Here is a 22286-nt window from a genome sequence, read left to right as displayed (position 1 = left end):
TGCATATTATGATCTTTACTTAATTTAAGGATGCATCGTAAGCCTGGCTGTACAGCCTCCACATACTTCACCCCCAATACGTGTTCTGTTAAAAAACATACTGTAGCTCAATTAACTGTTGGGCATTTAGGTGGCTTCCTGCCCTTTCCTTTTCTTTCCCCCCAACTAATACAAGGAATTCTGCAATGAATATTTGAGATATGAGGATCAAAAGGTGTAAAAAGTGTTACGATTATTAATATTTGTTTTCAAAATGCTTTCCTAAAAGGACTAACAATTTTCATTGCAGCTCATAGTACGTGTGGTCCATTTCACTGCAATGCATACATTCTTAATCCTGTTCTGGCTTCTGCATTTCTAGTTACCTCTCTTGAATGTCTTCTATGTATTCATATCTTTTGAGTGTTTCCTATGTGTCAGGCACTTCCCTAAGCAAAGAGTATCAGAAGGCTGCCTGGCAAAGGGAAGAGCTTGTTCATAGGATAAAGGTAAAGGTAGCCATTGGTGGAAATTCAGACCTTATGTTAAGAGCGGTGGGACACCATGGAAGGGGCACAGGCATGGGGCTGGCACAAGACAGAAAGTGATTTTAGAATAGTCCGCTGGGAAGCAACACGGTGGCTGGCCAGGAGAAGATGGGGTGGGACTGTCCGTAGATGGATGTAGCCACAACTCTTAATTAGGATTAAGGATGGTGAAAATGAAGGCAGAGATGAGCAGAAGCAGAGAAGCATCTGGCAGGTCAAATGGACAGGCCATGGTGACAGACTGGAGGCAGGAAGTAGAAAAGAGAGAGGATTCTGACTCGGGAAGCAGGGTGGACTGAGGAAAAAAGGGAAGAGGAGCAAATATTGTGTGGGGGCAGTCTTGTAGATATTTCTCTTTCTCTTTCTTTCTTTCTTTCTTTCTTTCTTTCTTTCTGCTCACCCCGCAATTATTCCATTGTTTTCAGTAGATCTAGAAGTGCTGTAATTGAGCAAAACTAAACATCATGAGTTCAGCCAACTAGAGAGTATCTGATGTGGGTCGAGAGCTCAACACCTGCAAAGTAGTCAATTATTTACCTTGGGCTCGGAGTTTGGCCAGCTCTTCACTAAGTGAGTCTTGGGACTCTTCCAGCTGCCTCCTCTTCTGTTCCATGTTCTGCATGTAATCTGTCAGGGATTTGATCTTGGCTTCATGCTTTAAATAAGCAAATAGATATAAAGGAGGCATGAGTGACCATAACTGCCATCCTGACTTTCCTGGGACTGTCTGATGGGAAAATGCAACAGAGGAGTTCTTGGGTCCCTTTTTGGAGTACCAACACCTAAAGGATGCATATTTGCCCTCTGCTTGGGACTTGGGATCACAGACTAACATAGTCCTCTGTTTCTTCCTTGTGCTTCTCTGCCCCTTTCCTTACAGACCCTTCTGATGGCCATCCCCCTCCTCACCATCCACTTAAGCGAGATGCCAACATCCAAGCTGGTTTGTCTCCTTGTAGAAAACAGAGTGTGCTAGAGAGAAAGGACTGGGAAAATGTGTAGGGAAGAGGGCTTCATTCTTTGAACCAACACCTGTGGATTCTGTCTTCGGAACTCAAACATTGTGTCTTTTCTCCTTCTGTCTCTCAAGCACACCAATTCCTGTGTCGGGGACCTTGCATTTTACATTTTCCTCTCCTGAGGAAGTGCTCCCGCCTACCCTCCCAGAATCTTTATCACTCAGGTCCCAACACTTTGTTACAGCATCCAACTTCTACATGACTTATCTATTTCTTTTTACTTGTTAGCTCCATGAGGGTATGGAGTAGATACCTAATAAATATTAGTGGGACCAATGAATGAATGGGAGCTCATTGACTGAATAAAGACAGTTGGCCCTTCTAAGCAGATGGAAATAGGTAGACACCCCTCCCTCAAGATGTACAGTGTTCACATTAAGGAAGGAAAACCCTGGAGAATGAGCTCTAATCTAATGAAATAACCTCTGGGAAATGGACTCAGGTGGAGCAGTCATGTTATAAGTGTAGCTTTTGGTGAAAAGGATGAGTGTCAACGAGGAAGGTAATAGCATTTTAGCTGGAAATATTTTGTCAGATTCCTTAGATCGTGTCAGAAAATAAACAGCCAAGGTCTAACCTACCCCAGGAAATAATGATTGAATATTTGGCTTTGTGTAAATTGTAAGAGACTACAAAGCAGCATCCAAAAGAAAGCTGCATTGGTCGCTAATGTAGAAAGCACTAACGTAGGTATCCTGTAACACTGAAACATTCAAATATTCTTGACTCTGCTCTCATATGCCCAAAGTCAATGTCACTCTAAGACCTGGGCAACTGAGCCCTCAATCCTGAGCCCCATACTTTAGAGCACCCCATGTGGGCTGGCCTCTGGCTACACTCATTCCACTGAGCCAAGAGTCTGTAGGCTAAGGGGGTGTGCCATGTAGGACCCACGTCTCCTTCTAGACCACACTCTGGGTACTGGAAATGCAGAAACTCACTACTCCAGTGGCCCTAAAGCCCACTCCCAGGGCTGACACTGCAGCTTCTGTCATCAAGTTATACAGATTAGAGTTGACAGTGACACAGTTTCACCAGTTCACAGACAGTGCAGAAGGGACTTAGACACGGAAGCTGGTGTGTCAAGATGAAAAGAGGAGACAGCAGGGTGCAGACTGAGGGACCTCGATTTGCACTCTTGCCTTGGTCTTCAAATGTTAGGGGTGGGACCTTCCAAAATCACATGTTATCAGTGTAACAGGTGACCTGGATATCATGCCCTAACGTTTATTATTTTCTCAAGTTTTTTAAATCATAAAAATGTCAAATAAAGCAAATCCAGCAAGATTTCACCCATAAACCACTCTTAACTTATCGACTATTCCTGATCTTTAACTGTATGAATGCATATTGTATAAAGTTGCAAGGCATAAGCATAAATATAACTCTGCATTTTCATTTTCGGTTACCTTTATATAATTAAACTTTTCAAATGGCTGAATTTCATAAATACTTTGTAAGAGCTACATAGCATTCTCCCATGCAACTTTATGTTATCAGCCTATGAATAGGTATTTGGGTATTTTATTTTATTATAATGTAAGTAACATTGCACCTAACATCTTCCATACAGGCTTTTCATATTTTAATCAGGAAATGATAACATATAAAATAAAATTTTTGCATTTTCATTATCAGTGAAAATACCGTAAGTGAAATTCCTGCACCAGAGTACTTACATTTGTATGGTTTTTGATTCCCAAGGTGCTTTGCAAAAGGACTGACCCAATTACACTTTTCTCAGCAATGTACATAAATTTCACTATCACACACCAGCACTAAATAATCTTTTCAATACATTTTTGCTTATTACATCAGTTATAAAATGAAAACTTGATGCATTAATTTGCGTCTCTTAGATTACTATGGCGGGACATGAGGCGGCTAGAGCTGGTTCTATGATTACATATTACTGTGTTTACAAGCATACCAGAATGAAGTATGCTTTTGTCTGCCTCTCAGTATTATTTGATGCTCCACTCCATGCTGGTATCAGATTCCTGCAAATGATTTCAGCTGTTTTAATGCCTGGTGTAAGGCAGTGAGCAGCTCTCCCTGTAACACTCAACAGAAGCCTCAAACCCCAAACACCCAGCTCAGATATCAGTGGCAGACCAGAAACTAGACTGCCGTCTTCTGAAACCAACTCCCTAAAATGAAAATGCCATTCCAGTGGGAAGAAGAACAGTGTTACTCCCAGGGCAGAGGAAACGTGCCCCGGGGCTTGAAAATCCCTTCAAGCCTTTGCGTTCACACAAGCTTTGGTTTGAGTCCCAGATCTGCCTTGCACTGGCTATATGAGTTTGGGCAGAATATATTTAATCTTTCTGAGTCTCACTTTCCTTATCTGAAAAATAAGAATAATAATAATAAAACCTGCCCACCAGGATTTTTTTAAAGATCAAGTGAGATAATGCATGTAAAGTGCTCAGTGCAGTGTATGGAGCATTGTAAACACTCAATAGAATGTTACCTGCCACTATTATTAATAATAGCAGTAGTGGCAACAGTTTCTGTTTTCACATATTAAATTGGACCTGTGGTAGGGATTAAAAGATGGAGGAATGTTGCCTTAGGTGATAGGAGATTTAGATTCTATCCCATCTCATCCATTCATTACAGATTTCTACCTACCTACCTCTGTATCCATACATAGTTAGGGATATGTAGACACATCCTTTAAAAAGGGATTGAAGGGAATTCGTGCAATTCACACAACAAAATCTGGCCTTAAGAATAAGCCTGGGCTCTCATTGCCTGGGGAGGCCATGGACAAGTCTTACATAAAGCAAAGTCCACCGACTATCCCTATCGTGTACCCAATCGTGTACTGTCCCAGTAAGAGCACAGAGGAAGCAGATTTCAAGAGGTCAAGGGAGTGAAATAAGGGGAAGAGGGGTGACCTACCTGGGAGATGAGCAGCTGGCAGGCTGCCAGCTCCCGCTCACTGGCATTCATCTTCCTGTTGGAGTCCATCTGGGCGCTCTCGAGCTGTTTGCTGCGGTTCACCAGGGATTTGACCTCCGACTTCATCTTGCTGATATACAGGCGGGCCATGGTGAATTCCTCCTCAATGACTCCGTTCACATCTGCCAACTGAGCACAGGAAGGAATATGCTCAACTATTGCCTACAATTTCCAGAGCTTCATGGGGCCCCTAAAATCTGTCCACGAATCCTCAAGATGTCTCTGGATTTCTGATTAAGGATCCCTAATTATAGGACCACAAGCTGAAAATGATCACTAAAAATTACTTGTATGTTCACTGTGTGTGCATGTGTGTGTGTGTATCCCCCAAGTTTTCTGAAACCTCGGGGAAGACTGACTTAAAAACCTCTACTAAATATAATCCTTAATCAATGAATCCTTAATAAAAAAATTAGATTACATTTAATTTGTAAGATAAAAGACATGATATCAGAGGAAAAAGACATTGAATACTTAAAAAGAGCTAACTTTGATGAGGTATTCCATTCAATGTCTTATACCTTACATTTCTAGAATAACTACAAGCACCAGTGTTCCTAAAGGGGACTCTGAGTCCCTATAAGAACTCAAATAAAAATTTCAGTTATGTTCTCTATAGTCTGCTATTCAGACAGAGAAGTAGAATAATGTTGTGAATATGCTTCTATAAGCAATTGTTGAAACAAAAAAGGATTTTCTATATAGTCTTCAATTAAACAAAAAAAAATCTAGTAAGAATGTGTTGCTACCAAATGAAGGTTTTCCTACATGACTTTTCACTTACTACCAATCAATATTTCCATCTCTGTGACTACACCCCCCCTTTTAACATATATTCATTTTTTGAGAGCGAGAGAGACAGAGCTTGAGTAGGGGAGGGGCAGAGAGAGAAGGAGACACAGAATCAGAAGCAGACTCCAGGCTCTGAGCTGTCAGCACAGAGCCTGATGCGGGGTTTGAACTCATGGACCACAAGACGATGACCTGAGCTGAAGTCAGACACTTAACCGACTGAGCCACCCAGGTGCCCCTCTGTGCCTGCCCCTTCTAAGGAAACAAGAATTTAGTTTGCATTATTTAAAATTACCTGAGAATTTAACAGTCTGAATCCACCTTTAGAAAGATAGATTCTGACAGCCAGCATTCCTGAACGATCTCATATTTGGTGTCTGAGTTTCAGAGCTCAACTGGAAACAAAAACTGAAGCAAGGTACTTGGGATAGAAGCTCATTTGCAGAGAGGCAAAGATGCTCTTGAAGAGCAATGGACCAAATAAGCAAAGTAACTGTGTGCATATTTTGTTTAACCACCAGAGGGCATCCTAGCACCTCAGGAGAAAACAAGAGAGCTGTCCAGTACCCAGCCCACAAATAGAGGCTTCAATTGGTTCTAAAGACAATGATTCCAACTATGGTTTTAATGTTCCACACTACAACTGCCTACTTTTGTCAGTATTGCTGACAAAATACTGTAATACTGTACAGTATTGTAACCTGGGGTCAACCTTCCCCTAGGAATTCCACAACAGTATTTGTTAAATGACTCCAGTGTCAATCAACACAAAGCAGAATCTATGTTAACAGAACGAAAATCTAGAATCTTATCTACCATCTTATTTTAATGGAGTTTCTTGCTAAGCCAATTATAATTCCGACTGCCAATAATGATTTGCCTCCCAACACCATTCCTCATCACATTACTTTTTCAACCCAATAGCATGCATGGAGATAACGGATGAGAAACACCCCTAATCTTTCCATGCAGTTTTGTTGTGCCTTTGTGATTGGTCCAACGTGGAGCAGACATGAGAAGCTTGCTCTTGAGCTTCACCAGGTATGTCCTATATGTGGTCCAGCTTACCAGAAAGGTAAGCGAACATCTATCTCTTTCATGTGGAATTCACAACCTACACCAGCTCCTCATGGAAAAACACTGAACCAACAGGCATGGAATTTTGGGAAGGGAACAAGCACTTCCTCCTCTCCAGCTCTGTCTGTAGACGAGGACACTTTGTATACTCCATGCCCAGATGTGTGCGCTGGGGAAGAGTAAAAGAGCATATACAATAATAGGCTTCCTCCAATATGAAAGCTGGATGTTCTTCCCCCCAAACCAGAACCATAACTTCTGGAGCCCACTCTTGTCCTAGGAGGTCTAAAAGGTTTTAAGTCTGATGAAAACAAAGCAAAACAAAACAAAACAAAACAAAAAACAAACAATACTCCAAACAAATGGTTTTACTATCAGGTTGCCTTTTTGTTGTTTTTGCTTTGTTTGTTTTGTTTTGTTTTAACCACTTAAGAGTTCATATATTCAGTCATGTAAATGTAAAGTTTTCAGTAAGCCCAGTACACTGTTATTTCAAAAAGGAGAATCAAGAGGGGCGCCTGGGTGACTCAGTCGGTTGAGCGTCCGACTTCGGCTCAGGTCATGATCTCATGGTCCGTGAGTTCCAGCCCCGCATCGGGCTCTGTGCTGATGGCTCAGAGCCTGGAGCCTGTTTCGGATTCTGTGTCTCCCTCTCTCTCTGACCCTTCCCCGTTCATGCTCTGTCTCTCTCTGTCTCAAAAATAAATAAACGTTAAAAAAAAAAATTAAAAAAAAAAAAAGAATCAAGAAGTGTTATTTATAACTCTCCCCTGGGTTTGACAATGACTCCAACAGTACACACTAAACTGCATGATCCAACAGAGATGACTAATCCAGAAGAAAAGACTGCCTTCACATGGGCATGAGATGCTGCCTGCCCGCCTACTAGAAGTCACCTCCATACCCACCACTCCAGGTCCCTAGAGCATGGAGTGACTACGCAAGGTGCCATCTCAAGGCCAAGTAAAAGGCAGGTGAGGTGACTGTTCACATTCTAACACCTAAGAGTCAGAATGGGACTAGGAGTCCTTTTTTGCTGCTTCTTCTTCTTTTTTTAATGCCCAGAAATGTCCATTTGCTTTGTCAGTGCAGCACACAGCTAAGGCTTGAAGCGGTTGCTTCCGAGAGCTTGAAGGACAGGAGGGGACTGGAGACATTAGACTTCCTGGGGGCCACCTTTCTGGCTGGGGGCTGGGACCCCGAAACCCTGGACCCTCCAGACCCAAGGCTGTGTTGAAGAGGCTGACGGGAGTGGCGCTGTTGGTGATGAGGGTTGATCAGGCCCAGGATCTGGAGCATTTATCCTGCTCTCTGCTCAGCCATAGCAGGGTCCCTGATGCTTAAAATTCTTCATCTCCACCTCCCCAGACCCAAAGTCAAAAGAAAAACTGGCAGTTAATCCAATCCCTTTCATTTAATCTGCCTCAATTTTCTATTTGGTGTGTGGTTAGACTTCTGGAAATCTTTGTTTTAAAGAAAGCCTGATAAACAAGACAAGAAGAGGAAGCTCACTAATAAACCCAGATAAAGTCAACTCTAGGCTCATGGCATCATTTGTTGGTCTCATTTTGCTGACTAAACAAAGTATTGCCTGAACTCTAAAAACGTTTGAAGACATGATTAAGCTGGATAAATGTGGGTTCTTCTATTTCCCTGCTGTCTGAGCCTGTTGTATTCTTGAAGTGAGGACATCTTTTCCCCTTATCCCAAGGTACGACCAGAAGGACCATGTTGGGGGCACCTGGGTGGCTCAGTCAGTTAAGCGTCCGACTTCGGCTCAGGCCATGATCTCTCAGTTGGTGAGTTCAAGCCCTGCATCAGGCTCTGTGCTAACAGCTTTAAGCCTGGAACCTGCTTCAGATTCTGTGCCTTCTTCTCTCTCTGCCCCTTACCTCAATCATACTCTGTATTTTTCTCTCTCAAAAATAAATAAATATTTTTAAAAAATTATTAAAAAAAAAAAAAAAGAAGGGACTGTGGGAACTGAATAGGGTTTCAGGAACAGAAAACAGGATCACTGACAAAGTTTTCCCTGATCTGATCATTGTTTTAGATAAAAGAATTACTTTAGTTGAATACTCATAACCAATACTCCATACCCAAAATATAGATTTAAAAAATATATGTATAACTCATGACATTTATGAGCTGACCTTTAAGATAATGTGGGCTCATCTCGTTAGTTTACAAATCAGGAAAGTGAAGCCTCAAGAAGTGAAGTGAAATTGCCCAAAGTCCCATAACCCCTCCCCTTTAGCTCTCATTGCCCTAATGATTAAATCATAACTGTAAGAAAAAACAAACTTCATAATGATTAAGAATATGATGCTCTCTGAGTGAGAGTTATCAATGAAAATAACTAGTTATCAATGAAATTAACTAAGGCATCCAATGTCTGGAATCCAAAAATATCCGGAAAACATCCAGTTGAGCATTTAAAAATAATCTCAATCATACTTCAGATTCCCAAAGGTAAGGACTCTTTTTTTAATGCCGAAGCACCCAGACACTTCTTGATTTCATTAGCATTTCTCATTAGCTCTATTTTAGAACTTAGCATAAAAATATCTTCCCTTATCGTTATCAGCAGCAGGCACTAACTTCTCATAAATCAATTCCACCTTCATATTGCAAGGGCCATTTAATCACCCAAATCTCAGAAGTTTATAGCTCAACACCAAAGCCAGCATGCTTCTAAAAATTAAATCCCCATATATAAAATCACCAAACTGGATCTTAATAGGGTTAATCTTGTAGTATTTGAGAATTCAGTGCTAAAATTAGATTCATTTGCAAAGATTCATGAGATATGCAGTTACAAGAGAGGTTCTATGAAAGAATGATTAGGTTTACAAAAGGTTGTATACTCTAAGCCTAGATCTGTTATGTCATCTAAGAAGGGATTTCTATGTTTCCCAGAAATGTCTATAAACAGAAGGAATCTGGGGAGCCTTTTCTAGTATTTAACAATCCCAACTCACACCCTGAGTGTGCCCATAAAGGCTGAGGTAGAATTCAGCCTTTTAAAGGGCTAACCTCAAAGAATTTGATTTTAGGGCCTTGTGAAGTAGACGTTAAACAATATAATGTTATTCCCTGGCTTGCCAAAATCCACCACAGCTATCAATGGCTATTCTGTACAAGGTGCTGTATTATTATCATAAAGCTACAGTAATCAAAACAGTGTGGTTTTAGCATAACGATTAGATCAAACAGTCCCACACACTTTTGGGGGTGATGGATATGCTCATTATCTTACTTGGTAATGGTTTCATGAGCGTATAATATGTCAAAACTTTTCAGACTATGCACTTTAAATATTTGCAGCTTAATTTATGTCAATTATACCTCCTTAATAAAGCCATTTTTTAAAATCTCGATCTCCTTATACTGCGGCAATTGTTAACCATTCTTGCCTGATAACATTACACACACTCTTTTGTCCCTCTATTCCTGGCTCATGGAAAACTTCATACCACTCCCATTCTTCCCACCTCCCTTACTCCTTGCTGTCAGTAGCACCAATGTGCACAACTCCAGGGGATTTATCACGGTTCGTTGAAGCCAATTACTGCAATACTATTTCCCTTTGCTTTGCCAGCCTCCCTTGCAATTTGGGGTGACCATGTAACCCAATTCTGGCTAGTAAGGTATAAGGGGACATCTCTCAGGGACTTCTGGGATATAATTCCATCCTGGATGGAAACTGGCTGCCTTTTCAACCCATCCTGCCTTGGATGTGGTTGTGCGAAGATACGATGCTCGGTGCCATAGCAGCTATCTTGCTACCACGAGACAAAATTCTAAGAATGTAAAAAGGTAACAAGCTAACAAAAGCAGAAAGGAAACAAAGAAAAGACCTGAATCCTTGACATCATTGGGACACTGGACCAAAATTTGCTTCTGAAATTTTAATAAGGTTAGAATGACCTGGACAATCTTGTTAAAATGCAGATTCTAATTTCAGTAGGTCTGCAGTGGGCTTGAGAGTCTGTACAAACTCCAAGTTTCCAACAAACTCCCAGGCGATGCAGATCACAACCTGAATAGCAAATTCTAGACTTCTCATATTGTGAATAATTAAATGTGGATTTATTTTTTAAGCCACTGTTAGAATCCTATTACTTTCAGCTGAAAGCTTTCCTAATTCATACCAATTGGTTGGGGAATTTTCATTCTGCTGGGTTCTCACAGAAAAAGAGAAACACAATTCTGAGATTAGAAGTGTTGTTTAACCTATCCAATCCCAAACTTCTGTGACATTGGCATATAAGTTTGAGAAATAACACAATTTGCATAAGGCCAACCAAAATTTGAAGACATCTCTTCTACTTGAAAGGTAATTTTTTTCTTCTTTTCCAAACCATTCTTAGTCATTCATTCAGCCCTTGGTTCATTTGTTCAAATAGTAACAAGTAGGTGGCAGGTGCAAAACACTGTACTGAGCATTAGATACTTAGGAGAATAAAACACAGACACCGCTTGCTTAGGATCACACGTTATAAGCACGGATGGGGGGGGGGTGGGCAAAAGGAAGGGCTGGCTTACAGTCTTCACATCATTGGTGCCGATAATTCCACCTATCTCCCCCAGATCCTTCAACAGCAAATTCAGGATCTCAGTAGCCCTCTTCTTCTGGTGGTTGCTAAGCTCTTGTAGCTGGCTCAGCTCTCTCTGTGTGGTTGTCAATGTAGTCTGAAAAACACATTTTAACAGCAAATTAAAAGAGCTGCCCATCAATTCATACCCACGGTACTACAAAGAATGACAACATAATGTAGAATGGAGTTCTTCTATCATTTCATGCGATCTCAATGTAAGTTGAACTGTAGTGGAACACTGCATTCTCTGAGAAAAAAAGGAGAATTTGTCATGGCCTGGTACGTTTCATCGACATATCATGTGACAATCTCTGGGGTGGTGAAATAAGTTATTAAAAAATAAAGCCCAAAGGGAGCCCTTAGGTTGACAGCATGTGATCACATCTTCCTACCCACAAGATGTTCCATTTTGGTCCTCATTTTCCAGGGTCCAAACATACCTGCAAACACCCCACCCCCATTTCCAAACCAACCTGCTCCCTAGGCCATTTCCAGATCCCTATCTGACTTCGCAGTAATAGATGGGTCTGGAAGGCCCAGAGAGACATTCATCAGTTTAGAAAACAACTTATGAAAAGTTTTCTAACCTTCACAGTGAAGCTGAATTGAACACTCTCATCTCTTTTTAAAATGAGTCAAGTCCTCGTCTCAACATATAGCAGGAGCTCCATTTTACTGCCAAACATTAACAACCCATCTCTTTCCCATCCCTCGTGTATGTTACCAGAAGGTAGATATTTACAACGAACTTAACGAACTCTCAACATCAGTAGAATAGTCATATTTTGGTGTCTTGGTATTAACTCAGCCAGCAAAGAAAATAATTTCCCTAAATTTCAGAGCTGTGGAGGTCAATGCAAAGACACTTATGAAATTCTTCCATATACAGCTATTTTCCTAGAGCACTTTTTAATGATCTGACTGAAAATAGTACCCCATACCAGTCTAGTAATACTTTGGCTTGGCAGAAAATAAGGACCCTATTAGGGAAAATGTTCCATCATTTTGAGAAGCAAATAATATGAAGGACTAATTAAAGAATCCTGTAGAAAAGAGTAAGCAGAGAAAATCTAAGTCTCCTCCTTTCCTAAGTGATTTCTGGTTTGTTTTCTGTTTCTTTTTTGGTTTTGCCACCACTTACTTCGTTTTGTTTTTAAAACCCACAGAAGCAATAGTTCACATCTTGGAAAGCCATTTAAAAGTCTTCCTTCATGCAGTTGAATGTACGGAGTTAGGAGCCTTTTTCATCAGCTGTACAGTCAGCAGGTTAGAGCTTTCCTGCACCAACTGCTACCCCTTGCCTGGGAGGACTGGAAGTCTTCCATAAAGCAGGCTAGGCACAATCCTATGATAGCAGGCCATTGGGCCAAGGTGCCAAGGGCAGCCAGTTAGAGTCACTCGGTTTCCCACCCCCCATTTTCCAAGTAGAAAAGGACAAAATGGAAACATCTTGCCACCAGCCACGTCACCAAGTGCTCCCTGTCCCTTGACACTAGCTCATTGTGCAGAACCTGTGGCATCTTTGACTGGGAGAATCTGAAATTTAGGAAATGTGCAGACTGAAGCACTGGTGTAAAACAGGATGACAAACACACCACGACAATCAGTCCTAGGCTAGGACAAGAAAGTGTGTGGAAGGAATGAGTTTCCATCAGGAAGGTACAAACAAGAGTGAAACCCACACCTTCCTTCGGTCACCTACTCTCACTTGTTTATATAACATTTTGAGATTTATCTATTGGTATTGTAGCATATGCACAGGTCTGTGCTAAGTGCTTTATACAAATTGTCACTAATTCTCATGCACTGAAAGGTGTATGTTATTAACGGATAAGGGAACAAATACTCATGAAGTTTACTTGTGTTCATTAAGGCCTAATAGTTATAAAGTCGAAATTTTAACAAGGATTTTTGTGGCTCCAAAGTCTGCATGCTCTTGACTATTCACAAGGCATCCGCGCTAATGTTATAAATCCCCTGGATATGAAACAATATGCAGTTCGGGGATGTGTAGACAAACGTCACCTACATGAACTACCATTTCAATTATTGGAGGATTTCAGAGAATGTATCTAACACTGAAGAACCATTCTGCCAACTGCCTTCCTATATAGTGTCTGTCAACAGATCAACATAAGTACAGGAACAGCAACGGAAAAGTCCCACCCCCCTAGACACAAATGTGCCAACCGTCTTCTGGGCCAGCTCATCTGTCAGCTGCTCATTGGCCCTGGTCTTGTCCTCTACTTCCTGGGACTTCTGGTCATAATTGACAGCCAGCTCTTCCAGAGCCTGGAGAACTTCTTTCACTTCATCTTTGGCTGCCTCGTTTTCAATCTGGAGACGTGTCAGTTCTTCCTGGATCTTCTCATAATCTCTTCTTGTGGAAGCCAAAAGCTGGGGAAATGAGATGGCATAGAACTGGTGAGTGTAATGTTCAAGTGTTTATGTTCTGGGCTCACTCCAAAATAAAGTAACTTTAAAAACAGATATAGGATGCTCAGGATGCCTAGAAACCTTATTGTATATACAGATGCCAAAAAAAAAAAAAAAAAAAAAAAAAAAAAAAAAAAAAGAAAATAGCATGAGGTTTCAAGTATCTGTTTCTTTTTCTTTCTAGTGTTTTTAGGTTGTTTTTTGTTTCTTTAACTTTAAAGCTAGGTAGGCTTCACTCAAAGAACGGATAACACATCAAAAATCACCCCACTCTGTGGCTGGCTGGCTACTCCAAATGGTGAACAAAGAATGAAGGGAATCATCTTTGAGGATGACAATAATACCACTTGGCTTTTTAACGTTACCATTATTTCACATTGTAACAGGTCCATTTCAGAGCCAACCAAAACAGTATAAAGCAATTGCCAATTTTTCTTAATACTGATCATGAGTGTATAGAAGAATATATCCCAAACATTCACATTAGTTAAAAGTGAATGAGTAGGCTTGTGGATATTTTCATTATCTTCGTGCTTACTGTGTTTTCTGATTTTCCTATCAGAGCAGATATTGCCGTGGCTGTATAGAAAAACAATACTGAGTTTTAAATGTAACAACAAGGAAGTTTATCATAGGCAATTGTACCAAGTTGGAGATGCAAAGGAATCAAAAGGGAGGAAGAAGGCAGGAGACACTGAGCAGATGAAAAACTCAACTACAGGCAAGAGGAAACTCAATTCAGGAGCCTGGGTGGCTCGGTTGGTTGAGCGTCCAACTTTGGCTCAGGTCATGATCTCATAGTTCATGGGTTCAAGCCCTGAAGCCCTGAGCCTGCTTCAGATTCTGTGTCTCCCTCTCTCTGCCCCTCCCCTACTCGTGCTCTATCTCTATCAAAAATGAATAAATGTTAAAAATTCTTTTAAAAATTAAAAAAAAAATTTTTAATTACGAAAAAAAAAAGAGGAAAATCAATTAAATATGGTTGGTCTGACTGCAAAGGCATAGATGATCTCCCTGCCAAGGGAAGTGTTTGGACAGGTGGCATAATCATTGTCCTGAAGTGATGAAGGGAAGCAAAGAGGAAGAGAAAGGAATGGTTATAGAGAGAATTAGGTCTATGGGAAGGCTGGGACTACGGACATGAGCTCAAGCCACCTGCTGGAACTGTATCATGTAATCCAATCCGTAGCACTTTTGCAACAAAGCAGAAAGTACCCTAAAGCACAAAAGAGAAAAAATACTTAGGTGGTCCTCAGCAAGAGAAACTAATCATCTATGTTTGACAGACTGGCTATCTATCCTTTGTTTGGGTTCCTGTTTGTTAAATACTTGGCAAAACACAACGTAATAAGGACATTCACTGGAGAACTCAACACCATCCAGGGAAAGACTGAAACCAATTTGCCTCCTTTTTACTATATCAAACACATACTAATTGAGCCCTTTCCTCTTTGCCTTCTCCTCCCCTCTATCTCTACTTTTGTTTTTTGGTTTTTTACCTCCTACAAGATAGCACAAGAACACAGTATATATCAAAGACCTGAGCCGGCTGATTTGCAAAGCTGAAAAGAACTAAAACAGCAAGAAATGGGAGTGCTAGGCGCTGGGTATGAGGAGTTAGAATCGTCCTTGTCCAATCACAGAACTCCTTTATCTCTGCTCTTCAAAGACTAAGTGTAGCAACCAGCTATGCACTCTCAAAACCTCAGAGGTCTAAAAGTCAGACATTCATTTTCTAAACTCAGCTTTTAACAGGCATTCAAAGGAAATCTACCAAGAAATGTCCACATGATTCAATGATTTTTGAAAAAATTCTGTGCAAATTAAATTTCTGGAACAAATGTCAACAACAAAGAGTAATAAGAGAACTTCATAAAAAAAAAAATTTATTGCATTCTTTACCTCGTCCTGATCCAACATCTGTTGCTTTAGCTTTTCAGCCAGCTGGCTCTGCTGGTTAATTTCATCATCCTGAAACGAAACATCATGTTTAATGTTTTGGGGTTAGTTATGTCATTTTTGATATCCTGGCTTCCCGACGACAGTCAGATAGCAGGACGCCAGCTGTAGGCTTGCTAATAAGATGAAGGGAATGGTGTGATTCTTCCCCCATAGATGAGAGATTGACTCTGAGGTCCTGATTTGGTTAAAGTACCTCCTTTCTCCGCCTTTCTCAGCAGATGAAACATCTGGGTACTCTGGGATATATAATATCCTACACATTCAACTCAATTCCTGCTCATCCAGAAATCAGAGATCCAGGGTTTGGGAATCAGAAAGGACTTTGAAGCTATCCCTCCCAATTCAAAGATGCTAAGAAAAAATAAGGGAGTGAATTTCTAACCATCTGCACTGTAATATATTCACGTTCCAAATCTCGTCAAACACATCAATGACCAGGAATGCTGCCACGTGATCGGTAGGAGAGACCAGTATTTCCACTTCAAATCTCTTACTTACAGACACTGGAAAAACATTCACTAGAGAATTAATCTTCAGCATGAGCAGATCTCCCTCTTGATTAGAAGTTAATTTTCTTACCACTTGAAAAAAACAAAAACACTGAAGGAAGTGGGGGATGCAGAAAGTTAATGCTTACTTTCCCGCCTGTCACTGAAGTGGGAAATGATCTGCCCACGGACAAATCTGCTTCCCTCACTCTCATTTTCTGCCACTAGGTGCTGCTGCCACAAAAGCCAGAGCTGTCCGCCTCTCACTGCCCAGCGCAAACGTCTCTGCCTCTCCCAGACACCAGCCAGCCAGTGTGGGCAGAGCAGCGGGCAGACAACATTTAACAGCAGGAAGCTTAGTCTTCACTACAAAGATTTTCATGAATTCAGATGCAAATGTGAAGCCTAGCCTGTGAAGAGCAACTTGGCTTCCCAAGTGCGCCTCCCGTAAACACAGGAGGAAATCCTATTGGATAACACTTCCAGGGTCTAAACCCCAAGCAGAGTCAGATTCGGTATTATGGGGTCGCTCTTTGTGCCAGGTGTGGCCCAGGCGTTCTCACAGCAGCCCATGAAAACCTGCACTGAGCCTTCCGCCTTTTCCGGGGGTCAGGTGAGAGGGGTGAACTCAAGGGCCTGGCGCACAGGACCTCAGTTTTCCACAGGATATTCTCTAGGCTGTTTGGTCGTGTCTATGCTTCCATTTAAATCAGATTGACTCAGCATCACGACGAATGCTTTCCACAGAGCAAGAAAATTCCAAAATCAGTATTACAGGATCTGTATCTCGTCTTCCTTTGCGTAGAACATCTTTTGGTCTTATTTCCCTGTTTGGGGAGACCCCGTTTCTACTGAACTTTTTACATCAATGTTTCTTTAATGGTTCAACAAAATACTCATGACTCTCCTCCCCAAATTCGGTTTCTGGCAGGAGAATTAGGGAAATTACACCAGAGTGAAACCGCCAGAAAATGGTACTTGCACAACTCGGAGACTATTCTGTAGGGCATATTTTCTCTTCTACTTTATAAACTTAAGAGTGTCAGTTACCAGGAACAACTTTGTGTTTATGTTCCTTGGCACATAAATATTAAACAACTTAACATAAAAGACTCCAGGAGTTTAACATCAGGGAGCTGCCATCCCTTCCCCTGGGACACATAAGCAATGGCTACAAGCGATATAAATCACAAGAGGAGCAGAACGGTGGAGCCAGCCCTTTGTTCTCACACTGTGTTCATTTCAAAGCCTGAAGACGCAGCCTTCCTCCCCGACAGGTGACAAGCCAGGTGCAGTGATTTCTGAGGTACAGTAAGAAACCCAGGGCCACTAGGCCGGTCTGGGAAGGATGTGAAGAACAGGATTACATTATAAGGACATGAATCACTTGTACCAGAGATATTTCCAAAACTACACTTAACGCTTTGTTAAGGCAACTTCTCCAAGGAATTGATCTTTAAATTTTTTTTTTCAAAACTTTCAGAATACAATGTGCCGTGCAGTCCACAGCTACACATTCAAGTGCACTTCTTAGAACGTGCTCAGTCTGATGCTGACTATTAAAAGCTAGTCCATACGCAACAGATTTCAAAGCACTTTTCAGAAAATATTCTTGTTCCTGGATTTTCTTACATGTGAAATGGTGACTTGTCAGCCCATCACTGGCCACCTTTAATTATAAAAATGTTTTTGTTGCAATGGTACTCAGTGAAATGAGGTTCAACTTCTATTTCTACTTGCACTGAACTCCTCTCACACATTTCCACTAGAGCATGAGGATGGCAGGAAACGAGGAATAAAGGAGACAGTGCCAACACCAACTTGCTCATCTTCTAAGTCTGCTCATAACTCATCTCTGCATCCCTCACCTCTGATACCACGTAAGGTGGGATTCTCCCTCAAGCAAACAGAACCCAGAAGAGAAAGAAACTATTTATTGAGCAACTGTGACACACTAGAAACTTTTAATTCCCACTGCAACTTTTTTGGGGTGTTAACAGATATGAGCCCGTGTTGAAGATGAGAAAGAAAACTTCAGCTGGGTAGGCTGTTCATCGGCCCAAGTCTCAGCATTATTAAGACACAGATCTGACTCAAAAGTGTATGCTTTTCCATCACACAGCACTGCCTTGGACAGTACCTGTCCTTAGACCCTTGGAGAGACAGCACAGAGGGGTAGAGGGGGCAGCTGGGAGGAGACCATGTAGCCTTTCTCCCACCACATTCTAAACCCTAAATGATTAGGGTTGGCAAGTACCTCGTTTAAAGGGCTAAGACCGAACGGGATGACCACAGGACTCGGAGCCAGAAGATACACAGCCTCATTCCTGCTCTGCAGGTAATGTGAACTTGGGGGGAGTCACATAACCACCATGGGCTAGCTTCTCATCTGGATCCAGATGCTTTCAGCTCTACCACTCAATAATCTATGAAGATGTCATGTTCCAACTTATGCGTTCTCCAAAGTATCAAACCACCTATCTCATCAGAAGCATGAAATACCTTCTAGAACTTTTAAGAGGAGGACAAATAACAATGATGGCTGATAAAGACATAATGAGGCAGACCACGGGTAGTCACTAAGGTCAAACCACCAGCTTTGGTGCCCTCTAGGGCTAGGGAGCTCAGTGCTCTCTCCGATCTCAGCAACCCCCTATGAGGGACCACAAATGCTAACCTCAAAATGTGTGTGTTTGAGGGTCTTCAAAGCATACGCCATCGGAAAATAATACAACAGGAAGTGTTCTGGGCTGGTCATCAGGGGGCAGAAACTCCAGGGTCAGATCTGCCAGCTACCAACCAAAAAGCCCCAAGGCATGGCATTTTCCTCACTCGGACCCAGTCCTCCTCACTACATTTCAGGAGCTGCATTTAAGACTCTAAAGTCTCTCTCAGATCAATGAAATTTGCTCATGCTACCAAGGTGAATGATCCCCATTCCAACCATGACAGGAGTCTATTCATAGAGAACAGAGTAGAGAATCAGGTCATCATCCCTCATTCAAAATTCTCTGGGGATTACTAAAATGAACCCATCAATTCTAAAATGAAAAAAAAAATCACAGTATGTTAAAACAATAGCATTTCTCTGGAGAAATCAAGAAATTGCATACATTGTTAACTTACTATTGATCTCCTTTTTCTCTGACTTTGAGGTTTTGCATAATAATATCTGGTTAGAAATGGAAGGATAACAGTGTGTCAAGCACCTAAAGGGCAATTAGCCCAGCTCTCTTGGGTGTGAATGTCTCATTAAATAGGTTACCAAAAAGGTACGGTCCCCCCAGTTTAACTCTGTCGTCACAATGAGAATTCCCAGGGTCACAGATAAGCAGAACTAGCTTCACATTCTGCTTGTAAAGGTGATACAGATACAGACAGACGGAGCCTCACTCAGAATAGACAGGCTGGTAAGATTAATGGCAATGTTAACATAACAAAGCTGTTTCAGACAAACCAGAGGTGTCCCCAAATACTCTGAGCTGCACCACAACAGAAAAGATTAAATTGGACTAAAAATACCAGCAACCTTAATGAAATGAACTGAAAGGATTTAGAATATTCCAAGGGCAATATGCCAAGATCACGTGAAACATCAATTTAATTTCCTATCCCTCTGGGATCCCTAACCTGACCTTCACTGGGGATTAATGGTGCATAGCATTCTCCAAGGCCTCTTCTCCTCTGTTCCATCTTGTGCATTTACATGACTACTTGAGTCCCAGAGTGTACCATAAAATTGGACACCCCTAACCAGCATGTTCAAACCACTTCGTTCAAGAGTATGCCCCTGAAAACAGATTTACCAGTAAAGGAAACCTGCCACACACCGCGACCATTGGTTCCTCACACATTTCGCTTGAGGAGCCACCACCCTGCCCCTATAGCTGGCACTACTGTTGGAGTTTCAAGGGGTGAGGCAGAGGCCCAGAGAAGAATAGAAGGGACAATGAAACAAAGATCATGCACGCTTACACCACCCCCACTCTCCTGCAGTGATTAGCTCCGGTATAATGTCCAGAAGTGAAGACTCTGTCTATCTAGACTAACTCTCTAGTCTTCCAATCAAACTTCCATAAAAGCTTCCATTCCACATGAACTAGGTTCTCTGAGTCTGCCCAATCAAGAGCTAGGGTAGATACTAGGAAGACAGGCATAAACATCAGTCCGGAGCCCTAAATCAGCGCCCCCACAGGGCTTGAAGCTGCTTCTGGCTAATCAGTCTAGAACCCGCCACCTCTCATCTTTGTACCAGAGTGAGGACCATAATCTTCGGCTACAGACCTTATCATCCAGTTGTCTGTAGAGACTGGAGATCTCCTCGTCGTACTTCTCTTTCTCCTCTGCAGAGATGCCAGCAACAACAGGAGCAATATTGTCTATGATGGGGGTGTTATCGCAGGGCTCCAAGGTCTTCTGGTCTTTAGCACTGATCTGTTCATCCTCAGGCACAGCTTCTCCTGCAAAGCACAACGAGAGGAGTTGAGGATTGAAGAAATTCAGCATGCAACCCTACAGGAAGAATTCCAAAAATAGTCACTCCCGTGAAAAGACGTGGAGGACACAATAAAGAGCTGTTGTAGAGAGTCATAGCTTGTGTTCTTTCTATTTGACAGGAAAGGTTGTAGTTAATTGGCCAAACTAGTCTAAGGAAGAGGAGGACTATATAATACTCCCTCTTGTGATGCATCACTTAAGTACACTGGCTCCATCAACTACACAAGCTCCTAACTAATCCAGCTTGCAATGACATCCACAACTTTTTGCATACACTTTCCTTTTGTTGGGGAATATTCTGGGGCTTTACTAGACTCATATTCTATGGAGTGGTTGATTCACAGGGAAACAGACCTCTGAGGTATCCTAATTACCAATTAATTAGGTTACCGTTTCATTAACAGAAACAGCCAAATCAAGGAACAAATTCACCACTATTGACAAGAACACTGCAGGGCCATAATCCTCTGAATCTGAGAGTCCCTGAATCTGAAGGAGAAAACCAGGGTAGCCCTGGACCCAGGAGCTCTGACTGACATAGCATAAACACACATCCTACTACCATCCTCTCCCCTAGGAGGTCAGAATTAATTGGCTCATCTGGAGAGTTCAAATAGAATAATTTCTTATGATGTCAAGTAGACCCAAGAAAAAAAGAAGCAGCCAATCCAGAATATCGTGCAGAGACCCTGCCTACCACTTCTAAGTTTGCAAAGTAGCACACAGCCCTTCTCAATCTACAGAATGGCCTTTTGTTGAGGCGTTTGGAGGCAGCATTACCAAATCTGACAACTCAAATTGAGGGAAAAAGTGAAGTTCTCCAGCTGGTCAGTGGCCACCCCATTGAGAAAATCACCTTGCAAAGACAGGCCGCAGAAAAAGGATTCTATGAAAACCATGTGGCCCAACTGAGTCTCTCAAACATCTTTTTAGAAAGCAAAGCAAAACCAAACATACTTTTCCATCACAGTGTTTACCATCAACTTCACACTCAGTTTGTTACAATCACTGAGTGTCTGCAGTGTTCCAAGCCTCACCCAGTTCTCAGCCCATAAAATGCATTTGGTGGAAAGTCCCCAGGAAAACTGCCCTAAGACAGAAATTATTTCTCCCAAAAAATTTAAAAATAAATAAATAAATAATAAAAGACAGAACTGGATCCCCTAATCGATGGCTTCATGAACAGTATGCATCATGCGTCAAGAAAGCCACCTGAACACTGCACACATTTACCTCAACATAAACAAAACGCTTTGTGATGGCTTAGCTTTGCTGCTTCAGGCTCCATTATCTCCCTTGATAATTACAAAATGGTAGGAAGACTTTCCTATCAAAAAAAATTAACATCCAATGATTTCACCAGTCCCATTTGAAGCAAAACCTGGAATAAACAATTCCTTTGCTGAATAGAAACTGAGCCAACCCTTTTTCCTTCTAAAGCTCAACTAGACTGTACTGTACCTGTGCCTTTTTCTAAAATTATTGACCTGAAACAAAACCAGAATATCAGAGTAGCCTTTGAACTGAACCTGAACCAAATCAATATTTCATTCAGTTCCAATTCCTGGTTTAAAACATCCATCAACGACCTCAGTGCGCAGACTGGACCTCATCCAATTAAAGGATCTATATTCTCTACAGCCTGCTAAATCCACAGGCTGTCAAAGCAGTACCATTTGTAGTTCCTAAGGACTTTTTTGTTTTGTTTTACTTAAATATATCTTTGTCTAACCATAGATTATATACACAAAAACTCTAAAGCCCTCCTTCATCCCTACCTCCCAATTCTATTCTTTCTCCAGAGAAATTTACCACCAACACTTTGGTAAATCCTTCTCCTATTTGGGTTATGACCGTATCTCAAATTTTTCAGCTCTACCTTCTGAACTTTGTCAACAGGGCATTCCAGTATGGCATAAG

At 41.6% G+C, this 22286-nt stretch overlaps 1 protein-coding gene across 1 annotated transcript in view; it reads right to left on the bottom strand.

Moving 5' to 3' along the window:
• Positions 1-22286, bottom strand: part of KIF5C (kinesin family member 5C) — a 162661-nt gene that overhangs the window by 41291 nt on the left and 99084 nt on the right. Inside the window, exons 12-17 of the mRNA XM_027055825.2 lie at positions 20154-20329; positions 15322-15390; positions 13174-13380; positions 10931-11077; positions 4454-4642; positions 1065-1182 (exon numbers count right to left, since the gene is read on the bottom strand). Of these exons, the coding sequence (XP_026911626.2) occupies positions 1065-1182; positions 4454-4642; positions 10931-11077; positions 13174-13380; positions 15322-15390; positions 20154-20329 (906 nt within the window). The remainder of the gene's footprint in view (positions 1-1064; positions 1183-4453; positions 4643-10930; positions 11078-13173; positions 13381-15321; positions 15391-20153; positions 20330-22286) is intronic.

This window comes from Acinonyx jubatus, chromosome C1 (assembly GCF_027475565.1).
Source record: "Acinonyx jubatus isolate Ajub_Pintada_27869175 chromosome C1, VMU_Ajub_asm_v1.0, whole genome shotgun sequence".
Taxonomy (NCBI): domain Eukaryota; kingdom Metazoa; phylum Chordata; class Mammalia; order Carnivora; family Felidae; genus Acinonyx; species Acinonyx jubatus.
This window is presented reverse-complemented; position numbering and strand designations above follow the sequence as displayed.